The sequence below is a fragment of the Anoplophora glabripennis genome, unplaced genomic scaffold (genome assembly GCF_000390285.2).
Source record: "Anoplophora glabripennis isolate ALB-LARVAE unplaced genomic scaffold, Agla_2.0 scaffold1014, whole genome shotgun sequence".
Classification (NCBI taxonomy): domain Eukaryota; kingdom Metazoa; phylum Arthropoda; class Insecta; order Coleoptera; family Cerambycidae; genus Anoplophora; species Anoplophora glabripennis.
Window position 1 is genome coordinate 90,806 of NW_019417390.1, and position 22,402 is coordinate 113,207.

A 22,402-nucleotide genomic window follows, 5' to 3' on the forward strand; every position below is an offset into this window, starting at 1 on the left:
ACCTATGGGTTATAATGTAACACTTTTATTTATGTACTTGACATAATAACACAGTATCTGTACATAATGAATTAACCAGTGCATTTGTATCGTCTGAAGAAAGCGAATGATATCGTCTGAAGACAAGCTAATGATATCGTCAATAATAAGTAACATGCTTTAGCATCAAACAAAACTTTAATATAAAATTAGTTTGAATCGACTGAATCGTTGTTAAGGAGAAATAGGGATGGAACGGTTATTTTGACCAATTCTAGAGACTAAATTCACTTTGTTTAGGGGCTTCCCGCATGAGCATTTCCAGTGGGCCAGAGATAATTTTAATGGTATCATTTTTTGCGAAATATCTTTTTCGTACTGTTCAAATAAAAAAACTTAACCTAACATAATTTATTAATTAATATGTTTTTATTAAGAATCAAGAAAGAAATGCAATCGCAAAAGACTTGAAGCAGAAGCAGCTTTAACAAATTGAAATGAATACAATATCTGATTCATCAATTTATTCATAAAGGGTTTGGTTTTACATTGTTTTAATCTTCGTGAATTTCTTTGAAACAAAAACAGCTACTACAAACTTTGCAAGCAACTCATAGTAAATAAATGAATATATTTTCTTGAATAATTAAAGAGAGTAATTAAAGATATAACGTGGAAAAAAATTGTAATCGCAATTTACCAGTTCAAGAATCACTTTCTATAAAAACGTGCTGAAGTAAATATGTAAACAAATAGCCTAACCTCAATATTTTTGTTGGCAGTTCTGAACTTCATGAAGAAATTCACGAAAATTAGAACGTGTTCTAATTTGTGAAGAACTTCATGAATAAATTCATGAAGTTCTTTGACAGCAGTATTACACTTGTCCAGTTTCTTCGTAAAACTTCTTAGTAATGTAAAACAAGTATAAGAAGAAATTTGATATGGTACCTAATTAGAAATTATTAGTAATAACTATTATACAAGAAATTATGTTTTCAATTTAGGATAAAAAGTATGGTAGTAAATATAACTAATTTTATTGACAAATGGAACTATGAACAACTATTCTATCTATTAACCAGCTGAAGCATTATTTACAACCTATACATACTAGGCAAAGATATAAAACCAAATCCGACATTTTTGAAATGCTCTAAGCAAATCATATTATTAAAAATTTTGATTTCAAGAGTTTTGGAACTTCTAAAACACTTCATCAGCAGTTCCATGAATGTAGACGTTTTCCGTGTTATGTTTCTTCTTATTGTATTCAAGAATTTTGTACAGTTTCGTAATTTTTAAAATTTTACAGCAATTCCGTGAATGTGGACACTTTCCGCAGCGTGATGTTTTTCTTATTGTTTATAAGAAACATGATGGAAGAGTTATAGGGGGGTCAAGTGATAACTCTAAATATAAATGTATGTTGATAATCTGAACCATATAGTCCAGTGTTGCACAAAATCCGCCAACAGTCAGTTGCAAAGTGTAGGATTGTTGACATGTAAGTTTACTTTATCTAATAAGTTTAAAACTTTAATTTTACCTAAAATATAAAATCAAAAAATATAATGTATTGGTACAAAAAAACGGAAAGATGTAAATCCAAATATATATTAACATTAACATAAATCCTCTACTCTAAAAGAACTTGTCGAGCTAGTTAGTTAAAAATAAAATGAACCAAATAGAAATTTGCACGTTTATTATAAAAAAATAGTTTTTTGTCAGTTCAATGTTTTTTCAATATTTATTCTTTTAAATTTTTGTTCGGTTTTACACGATGCAGGGAGTTATCAAACAAAAATGCTGATTAGTCTTAAAGAAATCAAGAGAGTAAAATATGATTTATGTACTAATTTTTCACAACCAATCATTTTTTTATAACTATGCTGTTTCTTTTGGAACACAAATATATATTTATATATTATATTATAAAATTCCTATGATAGGAGTTGGTGGGTCTATATCTAATAATAAGTGTTAAGCCTGTTTTACATTTATCAATTTTTTTTAACAACTTTTAGAATAAAAACCAATGAAAAAATGAATTATTTTTTCATAAAAGAAATTAATTATTTACAAAAAAAATAGTAAATAAAAGATTTTTACCTACTCCATTTTACAGGTATTATCTAAGCTCATTCAAATTCAAGATTTTATTTTAATTTTTAAAATATAGTAAAAAATGCGGAAGCTAATAAAATACCGATATCTTCAAAACCAAAGAAGTTACTGCGAAATTTGACATTTTTTGTAAATGTTAGGTATTTCTTCATGAATATTGACTATTACAACATTGATAAATATAATTTATACTTACCCGGATTTCTCATCTTAAGAAATTCAATAAAATTTCAATTGAACTTGGAACATTTTGTCGAGTAAGCCAAAATGGCTAAAACGGCTATCTCCTATCATTTGTCTGAAACATCACTCATGGTTTTTTTATTTGTCAGGAGATTATTCTTAATTCAACCTTCAGTATTACAAATTTAAGAATAGGCATTTGCACATAATTACTGAACTAAACAAATATGGCAATGTTTACGATTATAATTCTAATCAGTGCTATAAAAAAATTTGAATCATGATTTTAATTGAATTTATTATTTTTTGTGCAAATAGTCAATTGCAATTTTTATCATTTTTAACCATTCCAGTCTGCGATATTTAATAATTATAGTCGGAAAATTTCCACTGATTTTAGTCAATCTCTTTATTATATAGAACATGTTTACTATGAGTAGAAGAAGAAGAATAAAAGAGACCTGGATTTTATTTCCTTCATGTTGGCAATTAAATGTCGGTATAGTTAAAATAATAAGATCAAGTTTACATTAAAACACAACATTCTGTTTCACCGGCTGTGATTGGTGTAATTTTTCACGAGATTCTATTTAACCAATCAGCAATCGCATTATCTCCAGCCTAGGCGTAACGGTTTGTTACTATTCGTTATAAACGTATCATTAATATCTTTAAAAACGTTATTTTTATTTAAGAGGAATGCAGACCTAAAACGTTGAATAGGTACAAAAATTGGCAAACAAAACAATCTCACATAAATCATTGTTATACATAATTTTGTCATAATTTCATTCAATAATTAACATACATTTATTTATCACATACCGTAACATTTATTTATACTTTTATTAGTTTAACGTTTGACCTTTTCTGATATTTGTTCATGTAAAGGCGTATATTATTGTTTATAACCAGATTGCATCATTCGTTAAATTTTTACAAATACCGACCAAAGTTAATTTTCGTGGAATTCACAAATATTAAATAATATTTAAGATGAGACTTACAAAAAATGAGCGACCACAAAAGTTACTCTGAAAACTTTGGTTTTATATTTTACTGTAAGCTTTGGGCATAATAATTTCATCATAATTGTTGTGCGTTTTTTATTAAATTTACATTTTGTACTATATAAAGGGAATTACATACTTAAGTACTCATGTATAAAATTTACTAATTAAATTTTGTTATCTTAACACTATCACTATTTTTTTTTTCTTTAAGCAGTTATAGTATTTTTATTCAGATTTCGATTTGTTAATGAAAGTATGAATATTTGATATATCATACATTCTATTCGTACCAAAGAGTATGTATCTAATAAATTGACCAAGTTCTAAGAACATATGATCCAACAATTGTCGTTTCCTTTAAAGTAATATTTTAAAAAAAATAGGAAATAATAAAACTACTTCTAATTTATTGGACCATTTTTAGTGAGTTAACTAATTACATTTTTGTTAGGTATATTCTACGCCTTTTCGAGATGTATTTCAGAAAGCATCATTTCAGTTTCCTTTAGCTTCATAAAACGCAATTTGGATTTCAGATAATATATTTCACAAAGTAGTAATTGAATTTCAAATTTCGTCAAATTTATGACAGAAAGCGTAAATTATATGAAATATATTTCAGACATTTATTAATTTTCGGTATTGTAATTGCATATATAAGAGGTCTGTTCAGAAAATAACAAAACTTTTTTTTTTAAGTTTATTATTAATTTTATACATTATTTGTCCTTGTCTCTTTCAAAATACTCCCCTCGCCTATTCACACAATTTTTCCAGTGGTGTCTGTGACGAATTTGTTTTGATATCATCAATAGTCTGAAAACGGCGTCCTTTCAGCAGTGATTTTAATTTCGGAAATAAGAGAATATCGCAAAGAACCACGTTTGTCGAGTAAGGACGGTGAGGGAGGACAGTAAGCTGATTTTTGCTACAAAACTCACGAATTGACAAAGCTGAGTCTGTAGGCACATCGTCATGATGCAAGAACCATGAGTTCACACACGGTTCACTGTTTCACCTTAAGGCAAGAATTCAAAATGCACAATTCCATTAAAGTTGAAAAAAAAACAATGAGCATCACTTTGACACTGGATCGAGACTGATGTGTTTTCTTGGGACGTGGAGATTCAATACATTGTGATGATTGAACTTTTGAATCAATGCCGTTAGCTGTAAACTCAGCTTTGAAAATGAATATTTCATCGTCAGTAGATTGTTCGGTCATCAAACGAGGAACAAATTTTGCTGCAATTCGATTCATGTTCAATTTTTCAGATAAATTTCATGGCTTGACCATTGAGTAGTAGGTTGACTATGGGCTTGACCAAATTGAGATACTAACCTCTTCTGCCATTTCTCTGACAGTCAATCGATGATTTGCACCAACCGGATCTGAAAGTGGGAGCCATCAGTTGAAGTCGAAGGCCTTCCTGGTCGAGAATCATTGATTAACGACCACTTTTAAATCATATAAAAGTTCTATATTACAACAAATATTTCGTTATTACTTTTTTTGAGTAATTGGCATATTGACTTTTTTTATTGTAAAATAAAGGTCTAAGTTTTCTAGGTTGATTATATCATACCTATAAATACAAAGTTCATTTACTTAGAGAGAACATCTTATGTCTTCGTATAATTTTTGTATGTGGAAAAATTTGAAATAATTTGAATCTTCTGAAAAACATTTGACGAATTTTAAAATACATTTGATACAAAATACAAATGACATTATGAATTATAAATGATTAGTCTGAAATACAATTTACGTATTCTGAATTAAAACTGACTATTCTGAAATTCAAATTACATTTAAACACATCTGGACAAGGTGTAGAACTTCTACACTGTCTGTCTACGTTTTATTTTAAATATATTAAAAAATATTACTTATACGCGTTTATTATTGCAGTTACTGCTACTATGACTGACTTTTATTATGTTCGTTGCATTTAGTCAATATATTATCCATTTTATAGTATAACATGTAAAAATGTGTCACAAATATAGCGATAATTTATTGAGTCGAAAATTATATATGTAAAACAAAGTTATACATATATTTTATTTCTTTATTTCACCAATGATTTTAAGGAAGAGAAGATTAAATAAATTCATTAGTTTACGTAACTCGCAAAAAAAAACAAATTTTTATATTGAACAATTAAGTGTTTTTCAGAAACAATGAAGCCAGTTGTACTGTTTTTAACAGTACTGGGATGCGTAGTAGCTACCCCAAATGGCTATTACCACCAAGAATATAATTACAAAACATCTGCCTCTTCCTACAAAAATAACGAACTTCAACATAAAACCGATGACCAGGGATATTACATGAGAGATGGTGACCTGGCAGGAAAAGTTAGGCCTCGAGTGGACGCAAACAGCGAGCATTCGGAATATGTTAATCCCAATTTGAGAAATAACGAATACAACACGGAATTAATTGGTGGCGCCAATAGGGATTTGTCATCATACGGGCATATGAGAGCTAATGTTGATTCTTATGGATCTCATGATTTATCATCGGAGGGGCTGGCGCAAGCTGATCGCATAGTGGGAACAAAATCTGGGGCACATTCGGGTTACTCATCAGGTAAGTCTCGGATTCAAACCATCTAATTGATCAGACATATCAATATTGAAGCTTGGTTCAATAATAGTGTTCATCATTTTCTTAGTTGATATTTTGATAAGCATAGTAGGAATCAACGTTCACAGCCCTATTCAGTGTTATTCGCTATTATTAATATTAGAAGAAAAATTAAATTGGTAATTGCTGGATTTAACTGACTTATAGAAATGTGTAAGTAGTGTAAACAATTATTTAAGATATAAATAAAAAATGTTAATGGAAAGGGAAAAATTCGAAATTATTTTCTATAATTGGCAATTTGATACTGTAAAATTTGCGAGACTATCGCTACAGTTAGAAATATGGACGTATTTAAATTTATATTTTGGAATATCAAATACAAGTACTTCTGTAGCATTATTTTACTAATACAATAAAAGTATTTAATTTATCAGAAGGTAACGTGACACTTCCGAAAACTATATGTATTGAGCATATAGTGACCATCAATTCTATTGTTCGTAATAAAAAATGAATACATTCATGTTAATCTCAAACTAATAGTTAAAATTGCTGTCGCAAAATTTTCCATAGGGTTGGTTGCAGAATATACCAAGTTCGGGCCTGTTCTGCTAGTGGACTCTTGTGTAGACGCACGAATCTTTGTCTAACTGTCTCTACAGATTCATCAGGAATACGTATTCTTCCGGTGCTTTTATGTTTACTAAGAGAACCTTTGTTCCTTGAGCGTCAATTCAATACCATCGCAAAATATTGTGTTGACCTGTATAGACATATCAGTAGGAACAGGGGATTAATTTATGGATGAAATCCACCAGCCAAATTATTTGCTATTTCAACTGATCCCAAAAGGAAGTGATGATATCTTCACACTATCGTTTCAACTAATATTTGTGTGATAAACCAGTGATCACCAAAGTGTTTTAATAGTAGGCAAGATACTCAAAATGTAAATCCAATTTGAAGATTTGATTATCCAAAAAAAAAAAAGTTGGAATTTTCTGAAACGGCTGGATATTGCAACTCACGAATTTACAATTTTTACTATATTACTGGACATTATTTACAATAGTTAGTCATATTAAGAGGTTAGGATAGTACCATAAAATAACGACCAAGTATCCACAAAACATACAACAGAGGTATTATTACGGATAGTAAACGAAAACGTAGCATGAATGAATTCGCAAAATGATTTGGCGCGAAAATACAGCTATCCCTACTGATCCTTCTATGCCAACAAACCAATAAACATCGCACATATTCTAACCATATATTTACTACTACTATATTAAGGGTTTCGACCTAAAAATTCTTCAAACGTCACCGTATAGGAGATATATGAGCGCCCTAAGAACTAATTGCTTGGACGGCATATAAATTTCAAACAGTTGAACTGCAATGAGAATTACACAACAGCTGCTTATAATTTACTAATTCATAAAGCTTTCTTTAGCCTTTGTAACCTAGCAAATTTTCTTTGGCAAAGGATATGCAATCTACGCCCCGTTCCAATCACGCGTACTTTCGCGCGTGCTAAGAGTCTGGCGTTCTAAAAGTGGGACATAAAAATTGTAACATTCTAATCGCGCGGTTTTAGGCCGGTGTCCCATGCATCCGAAATCGGACGATACGAAGGTCCGAAAGTCATACGACGTCGGAAAAAGTAAAAATAATTTTAACTTATCCGAAATCGTATGTTTTTTAACATCACTTTTTAAGTTTTTAACATACTATGATTGTTGTTTGATATATTTACAGTCAAATAAATGTTATATTATAATGTCGAATGTAGAAAATATAATACTACGTATATTTTCTATAATATATACCTATGGTTGTCATTTAAAAATGTTTCACCTTCATCTTGTAATAAATTCCATGGTTCTATACTTGATTTCTATGAGATTAATTTCGGATGCATGTGAATTATATTATTATCATTCGTACGAATTAAAATATTTTCGTACATCGGATTTCGGATGCATGGGACACCGGCCTTAGCGATTAGCGTTGCTCGTTGCTCGTGGAGTTTTGAAAGTTTCAACAGTTTTTAGTACGGTTTCGCTTGAAATGGAGAGTAATTAAAAAACGCAAATTAAAAATGGCATTATGTTTATTCATGTATCTAAATATGTCAACTGACAATCGAAAAAGAAGCTGTTGGGTAAAAACTTGAAGGGCAAATCGATATAAATGTGGGCATATATCCCATTTTCCCATGGATTTTCGAAACTATTTGAAAATTCATTTCAGATTTTGTTGGACTTGGTTTCGCCAATTATTTCTAAGCAAGACACAAGAATGTGCTTACAACTTTAAATTAATTTGTTACATTTTTCTATGCCTTGATTCGCGCAGGTTTATCACCGGTAAAAAGTAAAACGCGATTGAAGGGATCACTTCGCGCGAAAAATCTGCAGGATTGAACACGTACTAGAACCGAGCGTTTAATTAGCGTTTACATTGGCACGCTTACCCTCGTGACTGGAACGGAGCATTTCAGTCCTAGAGGAAAGTATGCAAATGTGTAAGGTACCTATTGTCCATTTCGTTATAAGTTTGACCGTGTAACAGTTAGAAAATTAAATTTCTGCCGCCAAATTGTTATGCTGCTCTAAATTACTCTCCAAGATATCCCGATATATCTATATTAATGGTGGCGTTAATGAATTCTAGTCTTCCTACCTCTTCGCTGACATCCGTGCCGTTATTTTTTACGTTAAGCGTGGCCTCGATAATTTGGGATCGAGGGGAACTATCCCTCCTTACCTCTGTAGGCCTGGGCAGCCTCAAGAAGGTGTACCCCATCCATCGTCTCCGACCACAAGCATGGCCGGTGTAGGCGTTTTGCGGGACCACTTGCCCTGGCTGACCCTCGTCGGCAGGAGAGCCTCTTCTCGCGCTCTTCGTCTCTTGATTTTTCTTTCTTCGCTGACATCCATCCGCATATCATGACTCCTTGTGGGAATTTCACTGTATGTTTTAAGCACTCCTTGTGGATGGCTTCCTCTACTGATGGCTTACGCAAATCCCCAACACACATGCGAAATTTGCACTCATGACTGATGTCAAATTACTTGTCCAAATAGCTTTCGATTTGGTCAAAACTAAATGATTCTTCTTCTGAATATCTGTCAGCAACGATATTTTGAAACAAAATATTTATTTGGCTCGATATTAATTCTTATTGCCTCTAAAGGGAATTTTACCTTCAGTAATCAATTATACACAATACATAATATTTTTTTTAATTCTAAATTCTCAATAGTTTTTTGCTAATTTAATAGTCACCGAAAGGTTGATTTCTTTAACTCTTTTTCTGCCTCCTGAAGTATGCTACTGTTTTTCTGTTCAGATGGATGATTATCTCTATTTTTAGGAAATCTTATAGGCTACTTTTATTGCTTACATTCTAAACAGTAATTACATCATATTCATCCTGAAAAGTTACAGATATTACAATGTATGAATAAAATGATTAAAATATATTGAAGAATACCTATTAAATTGACTATAAATTTCCTGTATATTCAAAGAATATACCAAATTTCTTGACTTGATGTGACCGATGACAAACATCATACAGTTTTGGTACTGACGAACATTGTTTGATTTCATTTGACAAGATTTTTAAAAATATTTTTTTCTTTATTTGTTTGAATTAGCTTAATACTAAACAGAGTAAAAAATGCGAGAACTAATAAAATATGTTGATACACCTTGAAAATCACATATTTCTAAGTTCATTTCCTTCGTTATTCCCTATTTTCTAATGCACCGTGCTCCTGACGTAATATTCTGTAATTTCTGTATTCTATATATAACACTGATTTTTAGCCAGCACGCTTTATAGTCCCTTACATCCCTTATTTCAGTAAGAGTCTATAAATATTCTTTGTTGTTCATTGCATAGGGACAGGAAAATTTCTTATATTTAATAGAACATAAATAAAATAATTAATTATAAGTTATTACAGGTTTTCATTAGGTATTATTCACAATTTTTTTCTATTTGTAAATGAAGGTAAGTAATACCAAATGGAAACTGAAAATTAAAGTATTTTAGAGAAAATTGTTTATTTTTATTTAGTGATACAATTGCCCCAATGGCTGTTTCCAGTGACGCAAAAATGAGTCAACCATACCGCCAATCAGATCTTTTTATATCGCTATTAATTTTTTTTTAGGGTCACTTTTAATTAAAGATAATAACAGAAAGTGTTTAGCTTCTTAATTAAATCTATTCCTTTGCAAAGAAAAAATGGTACCTACCCCATCTCCCCTATTCATACCTACTGAACTTAGGATACTGAAGTTAAAACATTTTGGTCAGCTTTAATGCGCTAATTATTTTTTATGTTGCTTTCTGAAGAAAGAAATATATCTTCTTAGCGATTTTGTCCTTTTTTAACGTTTATCTTTATTGAAGTAACTTGTCACACTATGATTATTATGCGCACACAGTTAACCCAAAAAAATGCGCACAGGGTATGGAAAAGTACTTGCCATTCTACTTATAAAATGATGAAAGCTACTTAAATTTAAAAAAATATTAGTAAGTTGCATTCCTTAGTTGCCTATCATCTACAACAATGTAGGAGTCATTTAATAATTGTATACATAAACTGAATATTTAAATTACAGGCTCTTATGGAACCAACAGCTATGGAAGTCAATCTTATGCCACGACCTCAAATCTTCGCTCCATAACTTCTCACATTCAGCAAGAATTAGAACGTGAATTGCAACATGCCATTCAAGAGCAAAGAGCGTATTCTCAATCTGGTGTTGGCGTTACCGAACTAGAAAGAGAATTAAGACAGAACTTGACAAACAGACTTAACACTGAACTTTCGAACAGGTATGGACAGCAAAGTGTCCGAGGAGGTTTGTCCTACACGATAGCAGGTGGCAGATTACAATCAACAGCCAATTATGATAACCAAGAATTGCAAGACCTCAGAACACAATTAGAAAGCAATTTATTAAATCAGTTAAGGTCTCAATATTACCAAACTAGTTCTCATTACGAAACTCACCAATCGGGTCACAACAATTATGGTTATTCAACCACAGTAAGACCTGTTTATTATCAACAGCCATACAGATCTGCTACAACAGTTAGACCTACTAATCCAGTTGTTTATGTACCAAGTAGTCAAATAAGATATACTCCTGTTTCAAACCCCGAAAGCATAACGACTATAGCCTCCAGAGTACAAAATCAACTAGATTCACGTTTAAATGAGTTACTTGAAGATTTACAGAGAAGATACTTCTCATCGAGTTCCTCTTATTCCCTATCAACTGCAAACGTAGTTTTAGAAAACTTAAGGAATGAGTTACGGAATAATATTACATACTTGCTAAATGAAAATGTGAAATCGAATTATGGAAATCAAATACCAAGAGATGGGCATATGTACTCTCTTGGGCCAAGTGGGCAAAGATCTACTGAATACAATTATGCTAGTAAGGATTTGGAGAACCTGAGATCACAAATAGAGCGGAATTTAATAGAAAAATTGAACCGTGACTTTGAGACTTACAGAAGCAGGTAAATAATATTACATTATACACACTTTCAAACATTTTTAATGCAACACTACTGCATACAATTATCATTTACAATATTTTTTTGCAGATGGTATCAACAGTCGTCACATAGCCAATCAAGTCAGAGCTCTAGTAATATAAAATATGGTGGTTACAGTACCCCTCGATATGATGTCTATGTTACCCCACAATATAACCCATATGATTCTGATGTAGAGCATTTCTCAACCAGACCTTCAGCTACTCATATAGTGCCATTAATCAGTAGTGGTGGCAGTAGTAGCAGTAACAGACAACATAATCTTCTAGCAGGAAGCAGTCAGTCTGGTTATGAAATTAGTAGCGGTAGTGGAGGTAGCAGTATATCAGAATTACAAAGGCGACTTCAACAAGACTTGTCAAGACAATTACAAGCAGCTATAAGCAGAGGACATTATGGATCCTATTCATCCTCAGGTTCTTACAATGCTCCAACTTACCAATCATCACTTCAGGAACTCTCAAATGAATTAAACAGAAATCTGACGAAACAATTACATGAATATAGCGCAAGCGGGTACTATTCGTCTTATGGTAACTTTGATCAAGCTCAATTGGCTAATCTAAGAAATCAGTTACAAACAGATCTAATGAGACAACTTCAACAAGGACTACAACAGTCTTTCCAGGCATCAAGTTCATTCAGTGCAAGTAGTTCTAGTAACAGCAATGCAAATTACAGACCTACTCGAGGTTTTGATAATTATCAGTTAGGCCAATACCGATCTGGAGGCAATCTTCTTACCATGGACGGGGCAGACTGTGTAGGTGATGATCCCAATGCTTACAATAACCATAGAATGAAAAGGAGTTACCCACCATACAGAAGTCGACCAATCGGATTAAGCTACAGTGGTAACAGTGGCTATACTTCCAATTATGGTTACACTGGCAGCTACGGTCAGCAACAAGAATTAGGACAACAGGTAGATGAATCTGATTTAACTCAACAAGTCGAAGATGTGAGTTTGGAAAAATTACAACAGGGTTCTTTAACTCAACAACAAGTCAATCTAGGACAAGATGATGATTCTCAATTGACACAACAGGTTGAGGATTCTGGCATTGGAAAACTACAGCTGGGCTCTCAAAATCAACAGCAAGTTAATCTTGGTCAGCAAACTGATGATTCAGATTTAACACAACAAGTTGAAGATGATCGCTTTGGAAAACTACAATTAGGATCTCAAAATCAAATTGGTTATGGTCAGCGAGTTGATGATTCGGAATTGACACAGCAAATTGAAACTGAAAACTTAGGGCACCTGCAATTAGGTTCTCAAAATCAGCAGCAAGTTGGTTTAGGTCAGCAAGTTGATGATTCAGAATTGACACAGCAAGTTGAATATCAAAACTTGGAACAGCTACAACTAGGTTCTCAAAATCAGCAACAAACTGGTTATGGTCAACAAGTTGATGACTCAGAGTTGACGCAACAGGTTGAAAATGAAAATTTTGGACAGTTGCAACTGAGTTCTCAAAATCAACATCAACTTGGCTATGGCCAACAACTTCCAAATTCAAACTCTGGAAAGTTGCAACTTGGTTCTCAAATTCAACCAGGTTATACTCGACAAATTGATGATTCGGGTTTGACACAAGAAGTAGAAGACTTTGGAAAATTACAACTAGGTTCTCAAAATCAACAAGTTGATAATTTAGATTTGACACAACAAGTCGAAGACAAAAACTTAGGAAAGTTACAATTAGGTGCTCAGAATCAGCAACAAATTGATCAAATCCAAGATTTAGATTTGACGCAACAAGTAGAAGATTCAAACATTGATAAATTACAAGTAGGACCACAGCTGCAGCAACAAGTTGATCTAGCTCAAGATGAACAATCTGGTTTAACACAACAAGTTGAAAATTTGGGCTTAGGCAAGTTAAAACTTGGTTCCCAAAGACAGCAGCAAATTCAGCTAGACCAACAAGTTGATAATTCTGATTTAACTCAGCAAGTCGAAGATTCTCACGAACTACAACAAAGGGAAGATATTAGTGATTCAGATTTAACTCAAGAGGTGGAAGAAGTAAATTTTGGAGGAGAAAGGGGAGTTGGTAACTCTGACTTAATTGAACCTGTGGGAGGTAGTGGAAATGGTAAATTACAAGTAAATTCTCAGAATCAACAACAGATGCAATATGGAACAACAGAAAATCATAATTTCAACCACGGGGATATAAATGTAGGTCAACAAGAAGATAATGCCGACTTGACCCAACAACAAGAAGATCGTTTCACTGGTAACATTCAATCAGGATCTTCACTACACCCTCAGCAGGTATTTATCACAAATATGATTTGATGACAAAAAGATGTGCATGTTTAAAAGTATTTATGGCCACTGGGCCACTTTGCAAAGTTGATTATCAGCAACATTTAAATCACATTTACATATGATAACGTGAAGAATCAAATATTAAAAATGTTAATATTGCTTCCTTGAATGAGGACCTCTTAGTTTTAGTTAGTAGTTAATTATGTACCTAAAAAATGATATTGCATATGGACAAGTCTACTTTTCAATCAAACTGAGCCCATAAAAAATGCAGGTTTTGGTAAAGGTGCAATTAAATTTAAATAATGCAACATCTGAAAAAATGACACTTCGTCAAGATTTTATTTTATTCTATTTGCCGAATGATACCAGATCTTATTACAAAATAAAGTAAATAATTTTCATTTAACTTCAATACATCCATTTTGAGTTATTTTAGAACTAAGCTGAAGAAGTGATAATACCAAAGACAGAATACCTGTAAAATAATTAATTCAGTTTCTGAAAAAAATATATAAGTTCTAGATCATTTGATTCTATATAAACTTATTTTAATTTTAATAATTTAATTTTGAAACTTATTAAAAATTAAACAGTTTTATTTTTAGTAGTTTCTATTTCGTTAAAACAAAAGTAAATAATTTACTTGTAATTTCAATAATTCCATTTTAAATTATTGTAGAACTAACTAAAAGTTGATAATATAAAATAACAAATGCCTGTAAAGCACTTCCTTCAAAGTTCCTACTGAAAAAAAAATTTGGAAACTGGCAAGAATTTTTCAGAAATCAGTTTTGAAAAACACTACTAACATTTTAAAAATAAAATTTAATAAAAAAATATATTCATTAAGGAGACATTTTTTAATGGAGCATTGCGCTATGAAAATAACATCACGCTGTTGTACTATCTAGCACTTTCAACTGTAATTTACGAAAAAATTATTGAGACTGAAAAATCAATAATGTCATTATTTTTCTTTTAGAGAAATTTGATTTGATACTTTAATACCATATTCTTTTTTGTAAATTCAATTAATAAAGGGATGTCATTCAATGTCTATTATTACTTTAATGACATAACAACACTTAAAAAGTAATAAATAACATACACAAATATACATTCAGAAATTTAATAAAAAAACTCACTTATGATTTTATTTCTATGCAGAAGTAACATTAGATATTAGATAATAGGTTTTTGATAATTTTCTATTTTTATCGTTATATCTACACATCTATTAACTTTATTTAATTCATTTTGTAGATTGAGCAAATTAATCTTGGTCATCATCAAGTCAATGAAAACAGACTAAATGGTTATAACCAGAATCAGAGGCAAGCGGCTTTAGAATTGCAGAAAGAATTGTCCAGACAACTGAAAGATGCAGTAAGAAATTATTATACTACTTCCTATTCCCGTTTGAGTAATTATCAGTCTACATACCAAGACTTGGTTAGAGAATTGGAAAGAAATCTCACAAAACAACTTCAAGCTGTAGGACCAAGTAGTGGCAGCACCAGATACACTTACTCCTTTGTTTTTAGTGGACCACAGAAAGATTTATTAAAGCAACAATTAGAAAATGAATTAAAATTACAACTTCAACGTGAAATATCAATTGCTTCTGGTTATCCAAATTTAAATCAACAACAAACTTATCAAGAACTATCTAATAATGAATTAAATCAAAATATCGATAGCCAGAGCCAAACACAACAAAATATTAATTCTGATTTAACACAGCAGCAACAAAACGGTTTTGATAATGTGGAGGCGCTTGGAGGTCAAACACGAAGCAGAGACCAACAATTTGGTGATTTAACTCAAGAAATCGGATATGATCAAGTTAATCAACAACAAAGTGGATTTAGGCAAGGACAGCCTTTCAGTAATGATCGTGGACGACTACAGTTAGGAACGCAACAAATTGAACAATCGCTAAATAATCAAAATGACCTTACTCAACAGGTTGATACCAATCATCTTGGAAATTTACAAGCAACGGGTCAAGAACAAAGTGGAATCCAGTCACCTGGACAATATCATAATCCACTGTTATCGACACAGTTTAGTTCATCAGGCAGATTACAATTTGGAAGAAGACCTATATATCAAAAACCAATAGATAATACTAATTTCATCAATACCGAAATTACCCAACAGCAACAATTGTACCCAAATCAGAATCTCGTCAATCAACAGAATAATAATAATAATTACAAGCCAAACAATTTGCCAACCTTAAATCAAGTCATTACACAACAAGATAATGAGGAGGCTAATACAGATTATCCACTGGCTCCTGCAAGTAACTTAAATCAACAAGAAGATACTGAATTAATAGATAACCAACAACAAAAACAAGAGAACATCGATTTATCTTTGCAAAATCAGAATTCTGCAAACCATATTTCTGAACATATTCTAACAGGATCTGAACAGGACTCAGTTGGTCAATCTACATTAGGACAAGGATTTGCTTTAAATAAACCACCTTCTTATGCTCAGATATTAAGACAAGGAAATCGTGGATATGCTGGTTCAGGAACTTTACAAACTGACCAACAAACTAACTCCTTCAATCAAAATCAAGATTCTTTCCAAGTATACTTAAACAATCAACAAGTTGAATTAGCATATCAATTAGAGAATGAATTAGGTAAACAACTGCAAGATACTATTTCACAAAATAATTACGCAATAAGCCAGTCTACTCTCACAAGTGAAATACCTGAGCAAATTTTAAGAGAATTAAATAGAAACATTACAAAACAAATTGAACAAATATTTAATGGAGATGGTTATACCAGTTACTCAAGTTACAGACACAGTGTTCTTACACCAGAACAGAAAGATAAACTACAAAAAAAACTATTGGCCGATCTTTCAATACAACTTCAACAAAATTTACAAACCATTCATGGCCAACAAATTAATAGACAACATTCTTTCCACACTGGAGTAATACATTCTCCATCTTCAGGTGCCACTTTTGAATCTGGGTCTGGGGGGCTTTACAATAGCTATGGATCAAATGTGAATAAGTATGATACACAACATACAACAAGTCAACTAAACTATGGACAACAAGAAGTGGTACCAGATACTGAAATTGTTTCTGAATTACATCCATTGCAACCACAACAAACAGCAGTTGTGGAAAATGTAGAACCACAAGAAGTATCTAATTACAATATTGGCATTAAGGGTTCAAGAAGGTTTAGGGTTAACACTGTTGGATCGAACCCAATAGCTGACACAGAAGTAGACCAACCCCAACCAGAAATAATTGCTCCATCAAATGCAAACACAGGTTCAGTTCAAGAAGTAGCTAGCTTAAATGAAACACCACAGGAAAATTTACCTTGGTGGAAAAGAGCTGGTAATACAATAAGGCAAGGAGCAATCAATTTAAAAGAAAAGATTATTGGTTAATTATCCGAAAGACTTATTATTTTAAGAAAAGTGTAGTATAACTTATTTTTAATAAAATATTATATATAATTCAAATGTATTTTCTGTTAAAAATGCCTATACAAAAGCTATTATAACAAATATAATAAAACCAAAATTTCCAATTTTGTTGAAAAATTTAATTGAGGAACATTTTGAAATATATTTCTAAACAAGCATTATTAAACATTTAAGTAAGTACTTTTTTAAGAACATCTTTACTTGTACCAAAAAAATTTTTTCTCAATCTAGTGGACAGAAGCCATAGAATCTTTACTTTTAAGTTATTTCAAGAATTTATTTTTCGAAATTTGAACCCCACTAAAACAAACATCTTTTAACACTTTTCTATATAATTTGGTACATAAGCATTTTGATTTATGATTAACATGTTTCATAAAAAAATAGCTAATATCTCCAAAATTCTCCCAAATATTGTATAAAAGTTAAAAGTACGCTGCTCCAAGAAACTATAGCACCGCTAAAATCATTTTTATAAATTTTTGTCATTTTGTAATAACAAATTTTATATTATAACTCTCGTAATACTAGCTTCACAAAAAAATATTTTTTGTCAATATAACCCCATTCAATTAAAAACATCTTTGTGCTTACGATGGAATATCAAGACATATGATATAGTGGTGTAAACACAAACACTTTATTTAAAGGTATATTTTTTCTCAATTTTTCTATTATAATAGTATGTACTAAGAACTGCAATTAATATCTTTATTGCGATCTTTTGATACACGTTTAAACACTCGTTTTTAAATAAATTAAAGTTATAACTTACCTCAGGTAAATTATGAAAGAACCTTATAAAACTGTGTTGCTGGTTAAGGTCTGAAAAAATATAATTGTTTATTATAAAGTTAAACCTATGTCAAATATAAGAAATAAGTAAAAAACAATAATTTTAACGTATACATACCTAAATTTAGAGCATGATAATAGTCTAATTTAGCCATTGGTGGAATAGAATATAAATCTTAATTAAACTATTTTTACAAAATTGAATAGAAAGACGTCTAGTTTTATACACCACTTTTTAAAATTAGGATTAGGTTAGCAGTTAGGTTAGGAATGTTAAGGCGCGAAAATTGTAAGCGTAAGCGTACTCAATTCTCCTTAGCAGCTTTCGATTTGATAGAATATTTTGCTTATATGGCCATTTCTATTAATAGCGATTTCCATTGGGGAAAACTGGGGCAGCACTCGGGCAGCACTGACACTCCACTGGTTGTATGAGAAATATGCTCTGGTGCAATCTCAATGGAATGACAATTTTTGCGTGGGTTTCTAACATAATAGGTTATGTTTATGTTTTGATTTTTATTCAGTCAAAGTAACAGTTGACCAGTTGAAGNCGGAATTTAATATTTATATCTTATATTTGACCAATCAAATTAATGTACCATTTCCTTACCGCCTCTCCAACTAACTTATAAATAAAGTGTTTTAGTTTTGTCGTCGAGTCTGTAAAATGATAATCAGAAAGAAACAATTATTAATGTCTTGCTTGGCTCTTCAACTAAATGTGGCTACTTTATATATGAAGTGGAAACATCAAAAACGGAAAAGGTGGCATTATCGCAGGTGGTGGATTCGCCCAATTAATCAGAGAAGAAAAGAACTTGGACATTTTTCCACGTTATTTCAGGAACTAAAAGCCGATCCCGAATTATTTTTTAAATACACTAGAATGGACGAAAACACATTCTATGAACTATTGAAAATAATTTCCCCTCAATTAATTAAACACAGTATAAGACCTTTCATATCTCCGGAAGAACGTTTATTAATAACTTTGCGGTATGTATAATTTAATTGTTTGCTGTATGTATAATTTAATTGTTATTTTTATATTACATTTACTTTTTAGATATCTAGCTACTGGTGATCAAGTGTTTTCGATAGCATTGGCATTTAGGCTTGGTGTGTCTACTACACGACATATTATTAAAGAAGTATGTATGGTCATAACGAATATTCTGACTTCTGAATACTTAAAAGTTCCAAGGACTCAAGAATGGAAAAATATAAGTGATGGCTTTTACAATAATTGGAATCTGCCCAACTGTATTGGGGCACTGGACGGGAAGAATGTAGTTATTCAGTCGCCTAGAAATTCCGGCTCACTATATTATAACTATAAAAAATCATTCAGCATAGTCTTGATGGCTGCTTGTGATCATAATTATAAATTTACAATAATAGATGTTGGAGCATTTGGAAGTGAAAGTGATGGTGGGGTTTTAATAAAATCTCCTTTTGGAAAAGCAATTTATTCAAATCCTCAAGCTATCAACTTACCGACAGAACCCGAGTTATTACCACATTCACAAATATCTTTACCATATTACTTTGTTGGAGATGAGGCTTTTCAAATGTCCCCGAGGGTTATGAAACCGTACCCTGGCAGGTATCTTAATGATATGAAACGAATTTTTAATTATCGTCTATCGAGAGGAAGACGTGTAATTGAAAATAGTTTTGGTTTATTAGTTTCAAGGTGGAGAATCTTCCGAAGGCCTATATGTTCAATGCCAGAAACTGTTAATAAAATTATAACTGCTTGTGTTTGTCTTCATAATTTTCTAAAATCAAAAAATGATTTGTTACATATTGGTGATAGATTATATTGTCCTAACAATTTTGTTGATTATGAAGATGTCGAGGGAAATATTGTACCAGGTGAGTGGCGAGATGAAGAATATAATTTAAGAGCTGTGGGTGCATCAGACGCACATAGGGCGACTACTGATTCTTATAGAATGAGAGAAAATCTAGCAGAATATTTTGTTACACCTGATGGGGAAGTGCCGTGGCAGTATACATATCTTCGCAGAGGAGAACATGGCACACGTGACTAAATTTTTATATGTATTATATCTACATATTTCTTTACTGAATAAAAGATTTAAATAGTGAACAAAACTTGTTTATTTTAATTTGCTAAAAAAAAAACAACCATTTATATACCGATTTCACTAGATAATAAAAAATATTTTATTCAGAGTAGATTACATCCAAGATCTGCTTTTTCAGATTTTTCTTTTTTGGTTCTGGGACCTTTTTAAGTTCTTTGGCAATTAATTTTCCAAACGTGTCTTCTTCACTTTCCTCTGAATCACCAACTATGAGTTTCTCTGTAAGACTTTGCATACTTGAATTAATATTGAGGAAAGCATTTTCAATGGGATCCAATTTTGATTTTTTTAATCGCTTAGCAATCTCATATTTTGAAACAGTGCTTGAGTAATTTTCAACTTCGTTATACTTTTCAGATGTGGGGTTCTAAAATTAGAATTAGCTCTATTAATTTATAATATACTTAGTACCTATTTATTAATGACAAGTATAAATGTTTCATTTAGTTTTCTCAGGTATTACTTAGATCTTCTGTGTTAATTTAATCTGATCAAAAAAAAAAATAAATCAAAGAAATACTAAGATTAAAATTACTTAAGTACTCACAATAATGTAAAATTTTCATTATTTTAATAAAAAATACATTTATAGCCCAGAAGAAATAAAATTTTCAATAGCTAGTCTAATGAGAAAACTAACTTCTTTTAAATTAACCTAAAGGCCTAATCCCCGAGAAAACTAAATTAAACATTTTAGTTTTATTACATATACTTTAAGGATTAAAGAGTTATTACCATATTTTCCTTAGCCAAGTGAATGGAGTGCCTGGACATATTTGAGAATGTTTTACGTTTATTGATATGTTTCTCTAAAAAAAGCATTGAATCAAAAAGGGGCCATTTTTTTCTAACACTTCCAGACTGTCCACTACGAGTCTCTTTCTCATTAAGTAACCGTTCTTTGGAATAATACTGTCTTAGTCTAGTCCATCTCGTTTGGCATTCTAATACTGAAAAATTTTATATGAAAATATAGCATAATTTGAAATTACCATGCATCACCTGTTAAATTCATAGCAAATGCTATTTCTTTCCAACTATTTTCCTTTACTATAGCATCTTTGTAATCACTATTTTCTTTGTTATATAATGCTGGGTAACTTTTTATTAAATCTATAAGAAGCTCATCTCCTTCCTTATTATTTGACTCAAAGTGCAAGTCAACCTCTGGGAGTTCTGGGTCTAATTCAGTAGAGGAGGCCCCACTTGTTGATGCGTAATCATGGAAATACATGTTTAATGATTATAGTAAAAAATTTTCACCACCAAACAAGATAGGAACTGATAGTTTTATTTTGTTCAACACAACAACAAGGATTTTTACGTTATGTATGTAATATGTATCAAATCCTTGCATGACATTTTAACCACAGATTTATATATATATTAACGTAACCTCTAATAAACTACACGATTGACATTTGACAAGATGTCGGATTCGGATGTCTGACAAACTGTGTCGAAGAATGCTACTCATTGGTCAAATTGTTATAATCTATCATCAAATTATTATTATTGTGTCCAACATTTATATTTAATATGTTATATGTTATATTTTATATTTAATATTTTCCATTGTGTCCCTGCCTTAAGCGTACTCAATTCTCCTTAGCAGCTTTCGATTTGATAGAATATTTTGCTTATATGGCCATTTCTATTAATAGCGATTTCCATTGGGGAAAACTGGGGCAGCACTCGGGCAGCACTGACACTCCACTGGTTGTATGAGAAATATGCTCTGGTGCAATCTCAATGGAATGACAATTTTTGCGTGGGTTTCTAACATAATAGGTTATGTTTATGTTTTGATTTTTATTCAGTCAAAGTAACAGTTGACCAGTTGAAGTTTTTCAAAGAAGGTAGTTACAATGAACGAAGAATAAAATTTGATATTTAAAATAAACGACGAGGAAGTTACATTGTGTATTCCTGTAGATGAAACGGGGTCACTTATTTTTCTGACATATTACGAGACTTACAGTACACAAACGCTACACAGACAATAAGACAAAACGCGGAGAAACGGTTTGACGTAGCCGCTAGACATGACAATCCCCTCCTCAGGCAAACCGTTGACTACGTACCCGACGTGACCGACAAACACAAAAGACCTAGACACCAACTTTTTGACCCTGGGTGACCACCCCAACGACCCCCCCCTTGCCCGCTAACCTTTTCTGTTTCAGAGACAGCCAGGATCAAGAAACGAAGACAACGACACACACACACACA

At 31.7% G+C, this 22,402-nt stretch overlaps 3 protein-coding genes across 4 annotated transcripts; 2 read left to right on the plus strand and 1 right to left on the minus strand.

Annotated features, from left to right (window-relative positions):
- Positions 1 to 1,389: 1,389 nt before the first annotated feature.
- LOC108914080 (uncharacterized protein DDB_G0283357) lies at positions 1,390 to 17,290 on the plus strand. Of its 2 annotated transcripts, none has more exons than XM_018719782.1 (5): positions 1,390 to 1,486; positions 5,485 to 5,901; positions 10,549 to 11,461; positions 11,549 to 13,784; positions 15,048 to 17,290. In XM_018719782.1, exons 2-5 carry the CDS (start codon positions 5,490 to 5,492, stop codon positions 17,217 to 17,219), a joined length of 5,733 nt encoding a protein of 1,910 aa, XP_018575298.1. In that variant the 5' UTR covers positions 1,390 to 1,486; positions 5,485 to 5,489; the 3' UTR covers positions 17,220 to 17,290. The 2 variants fall into 2 exon arrangements, with proteins under 2 accessions (XP_018575298.1, XP_018575299.1); XM_018719783.1 differs by having other exon boundaries at positions 1,472 to 1,486; positions 5,475 to 5,901.
- Positions 17,291 to 18,672: 1,382 nt separating this feature from the next.
- LOC108914077 (protein ALP1-like) lies at positions 18,673 to 20,165 on the plus strand. Its single transcript, XM_018719780.1, has 2 exons — positions 18,673 to 19,052; positions 19,123 to 20,165. The coding sequence occupies exons 1-2, from the start codon at positions 18,724 to 18,726 to the stop codon at positions 20,111 to 20,113; spliced, it is 1,320 nt and encodes a 439-aa protein (XP_018575296.1). The 5' UTR covers positions 18,673 to 18,723; the 3' UTR covers positions 20,114 to 20,165.
- Positions 20,166 to 20,226: 61 nt separating this feature from the next.
- LOC108914078 (transcription factor Adf-1-like) lies at positions 20,227 to 21,513 on the minus strand. Its single transcript, XM_018719781.1, has 3 exons — positions 21,173 to 21,513; positions 20,906 to 21,120; positions 20,227 to 20,537 (listed from the first exon to the last, which is right to left on the minus strand). The coding sequence occupies exons 1-3, from the start codon at positions 21,402 to 21,404 to the stop codon at positions 20,250 to 20,252; spliced, it is 735 nt and encodes a 244-aa protein (XP_018575297.1). The 5' UTR covers positions 21,405 to 21,513; the 3' UTR covers positions 20,227 to 20,249.
- Between the last annotated feature and the right edge of the window lie 889 nt (positions 21,514 to 22,402).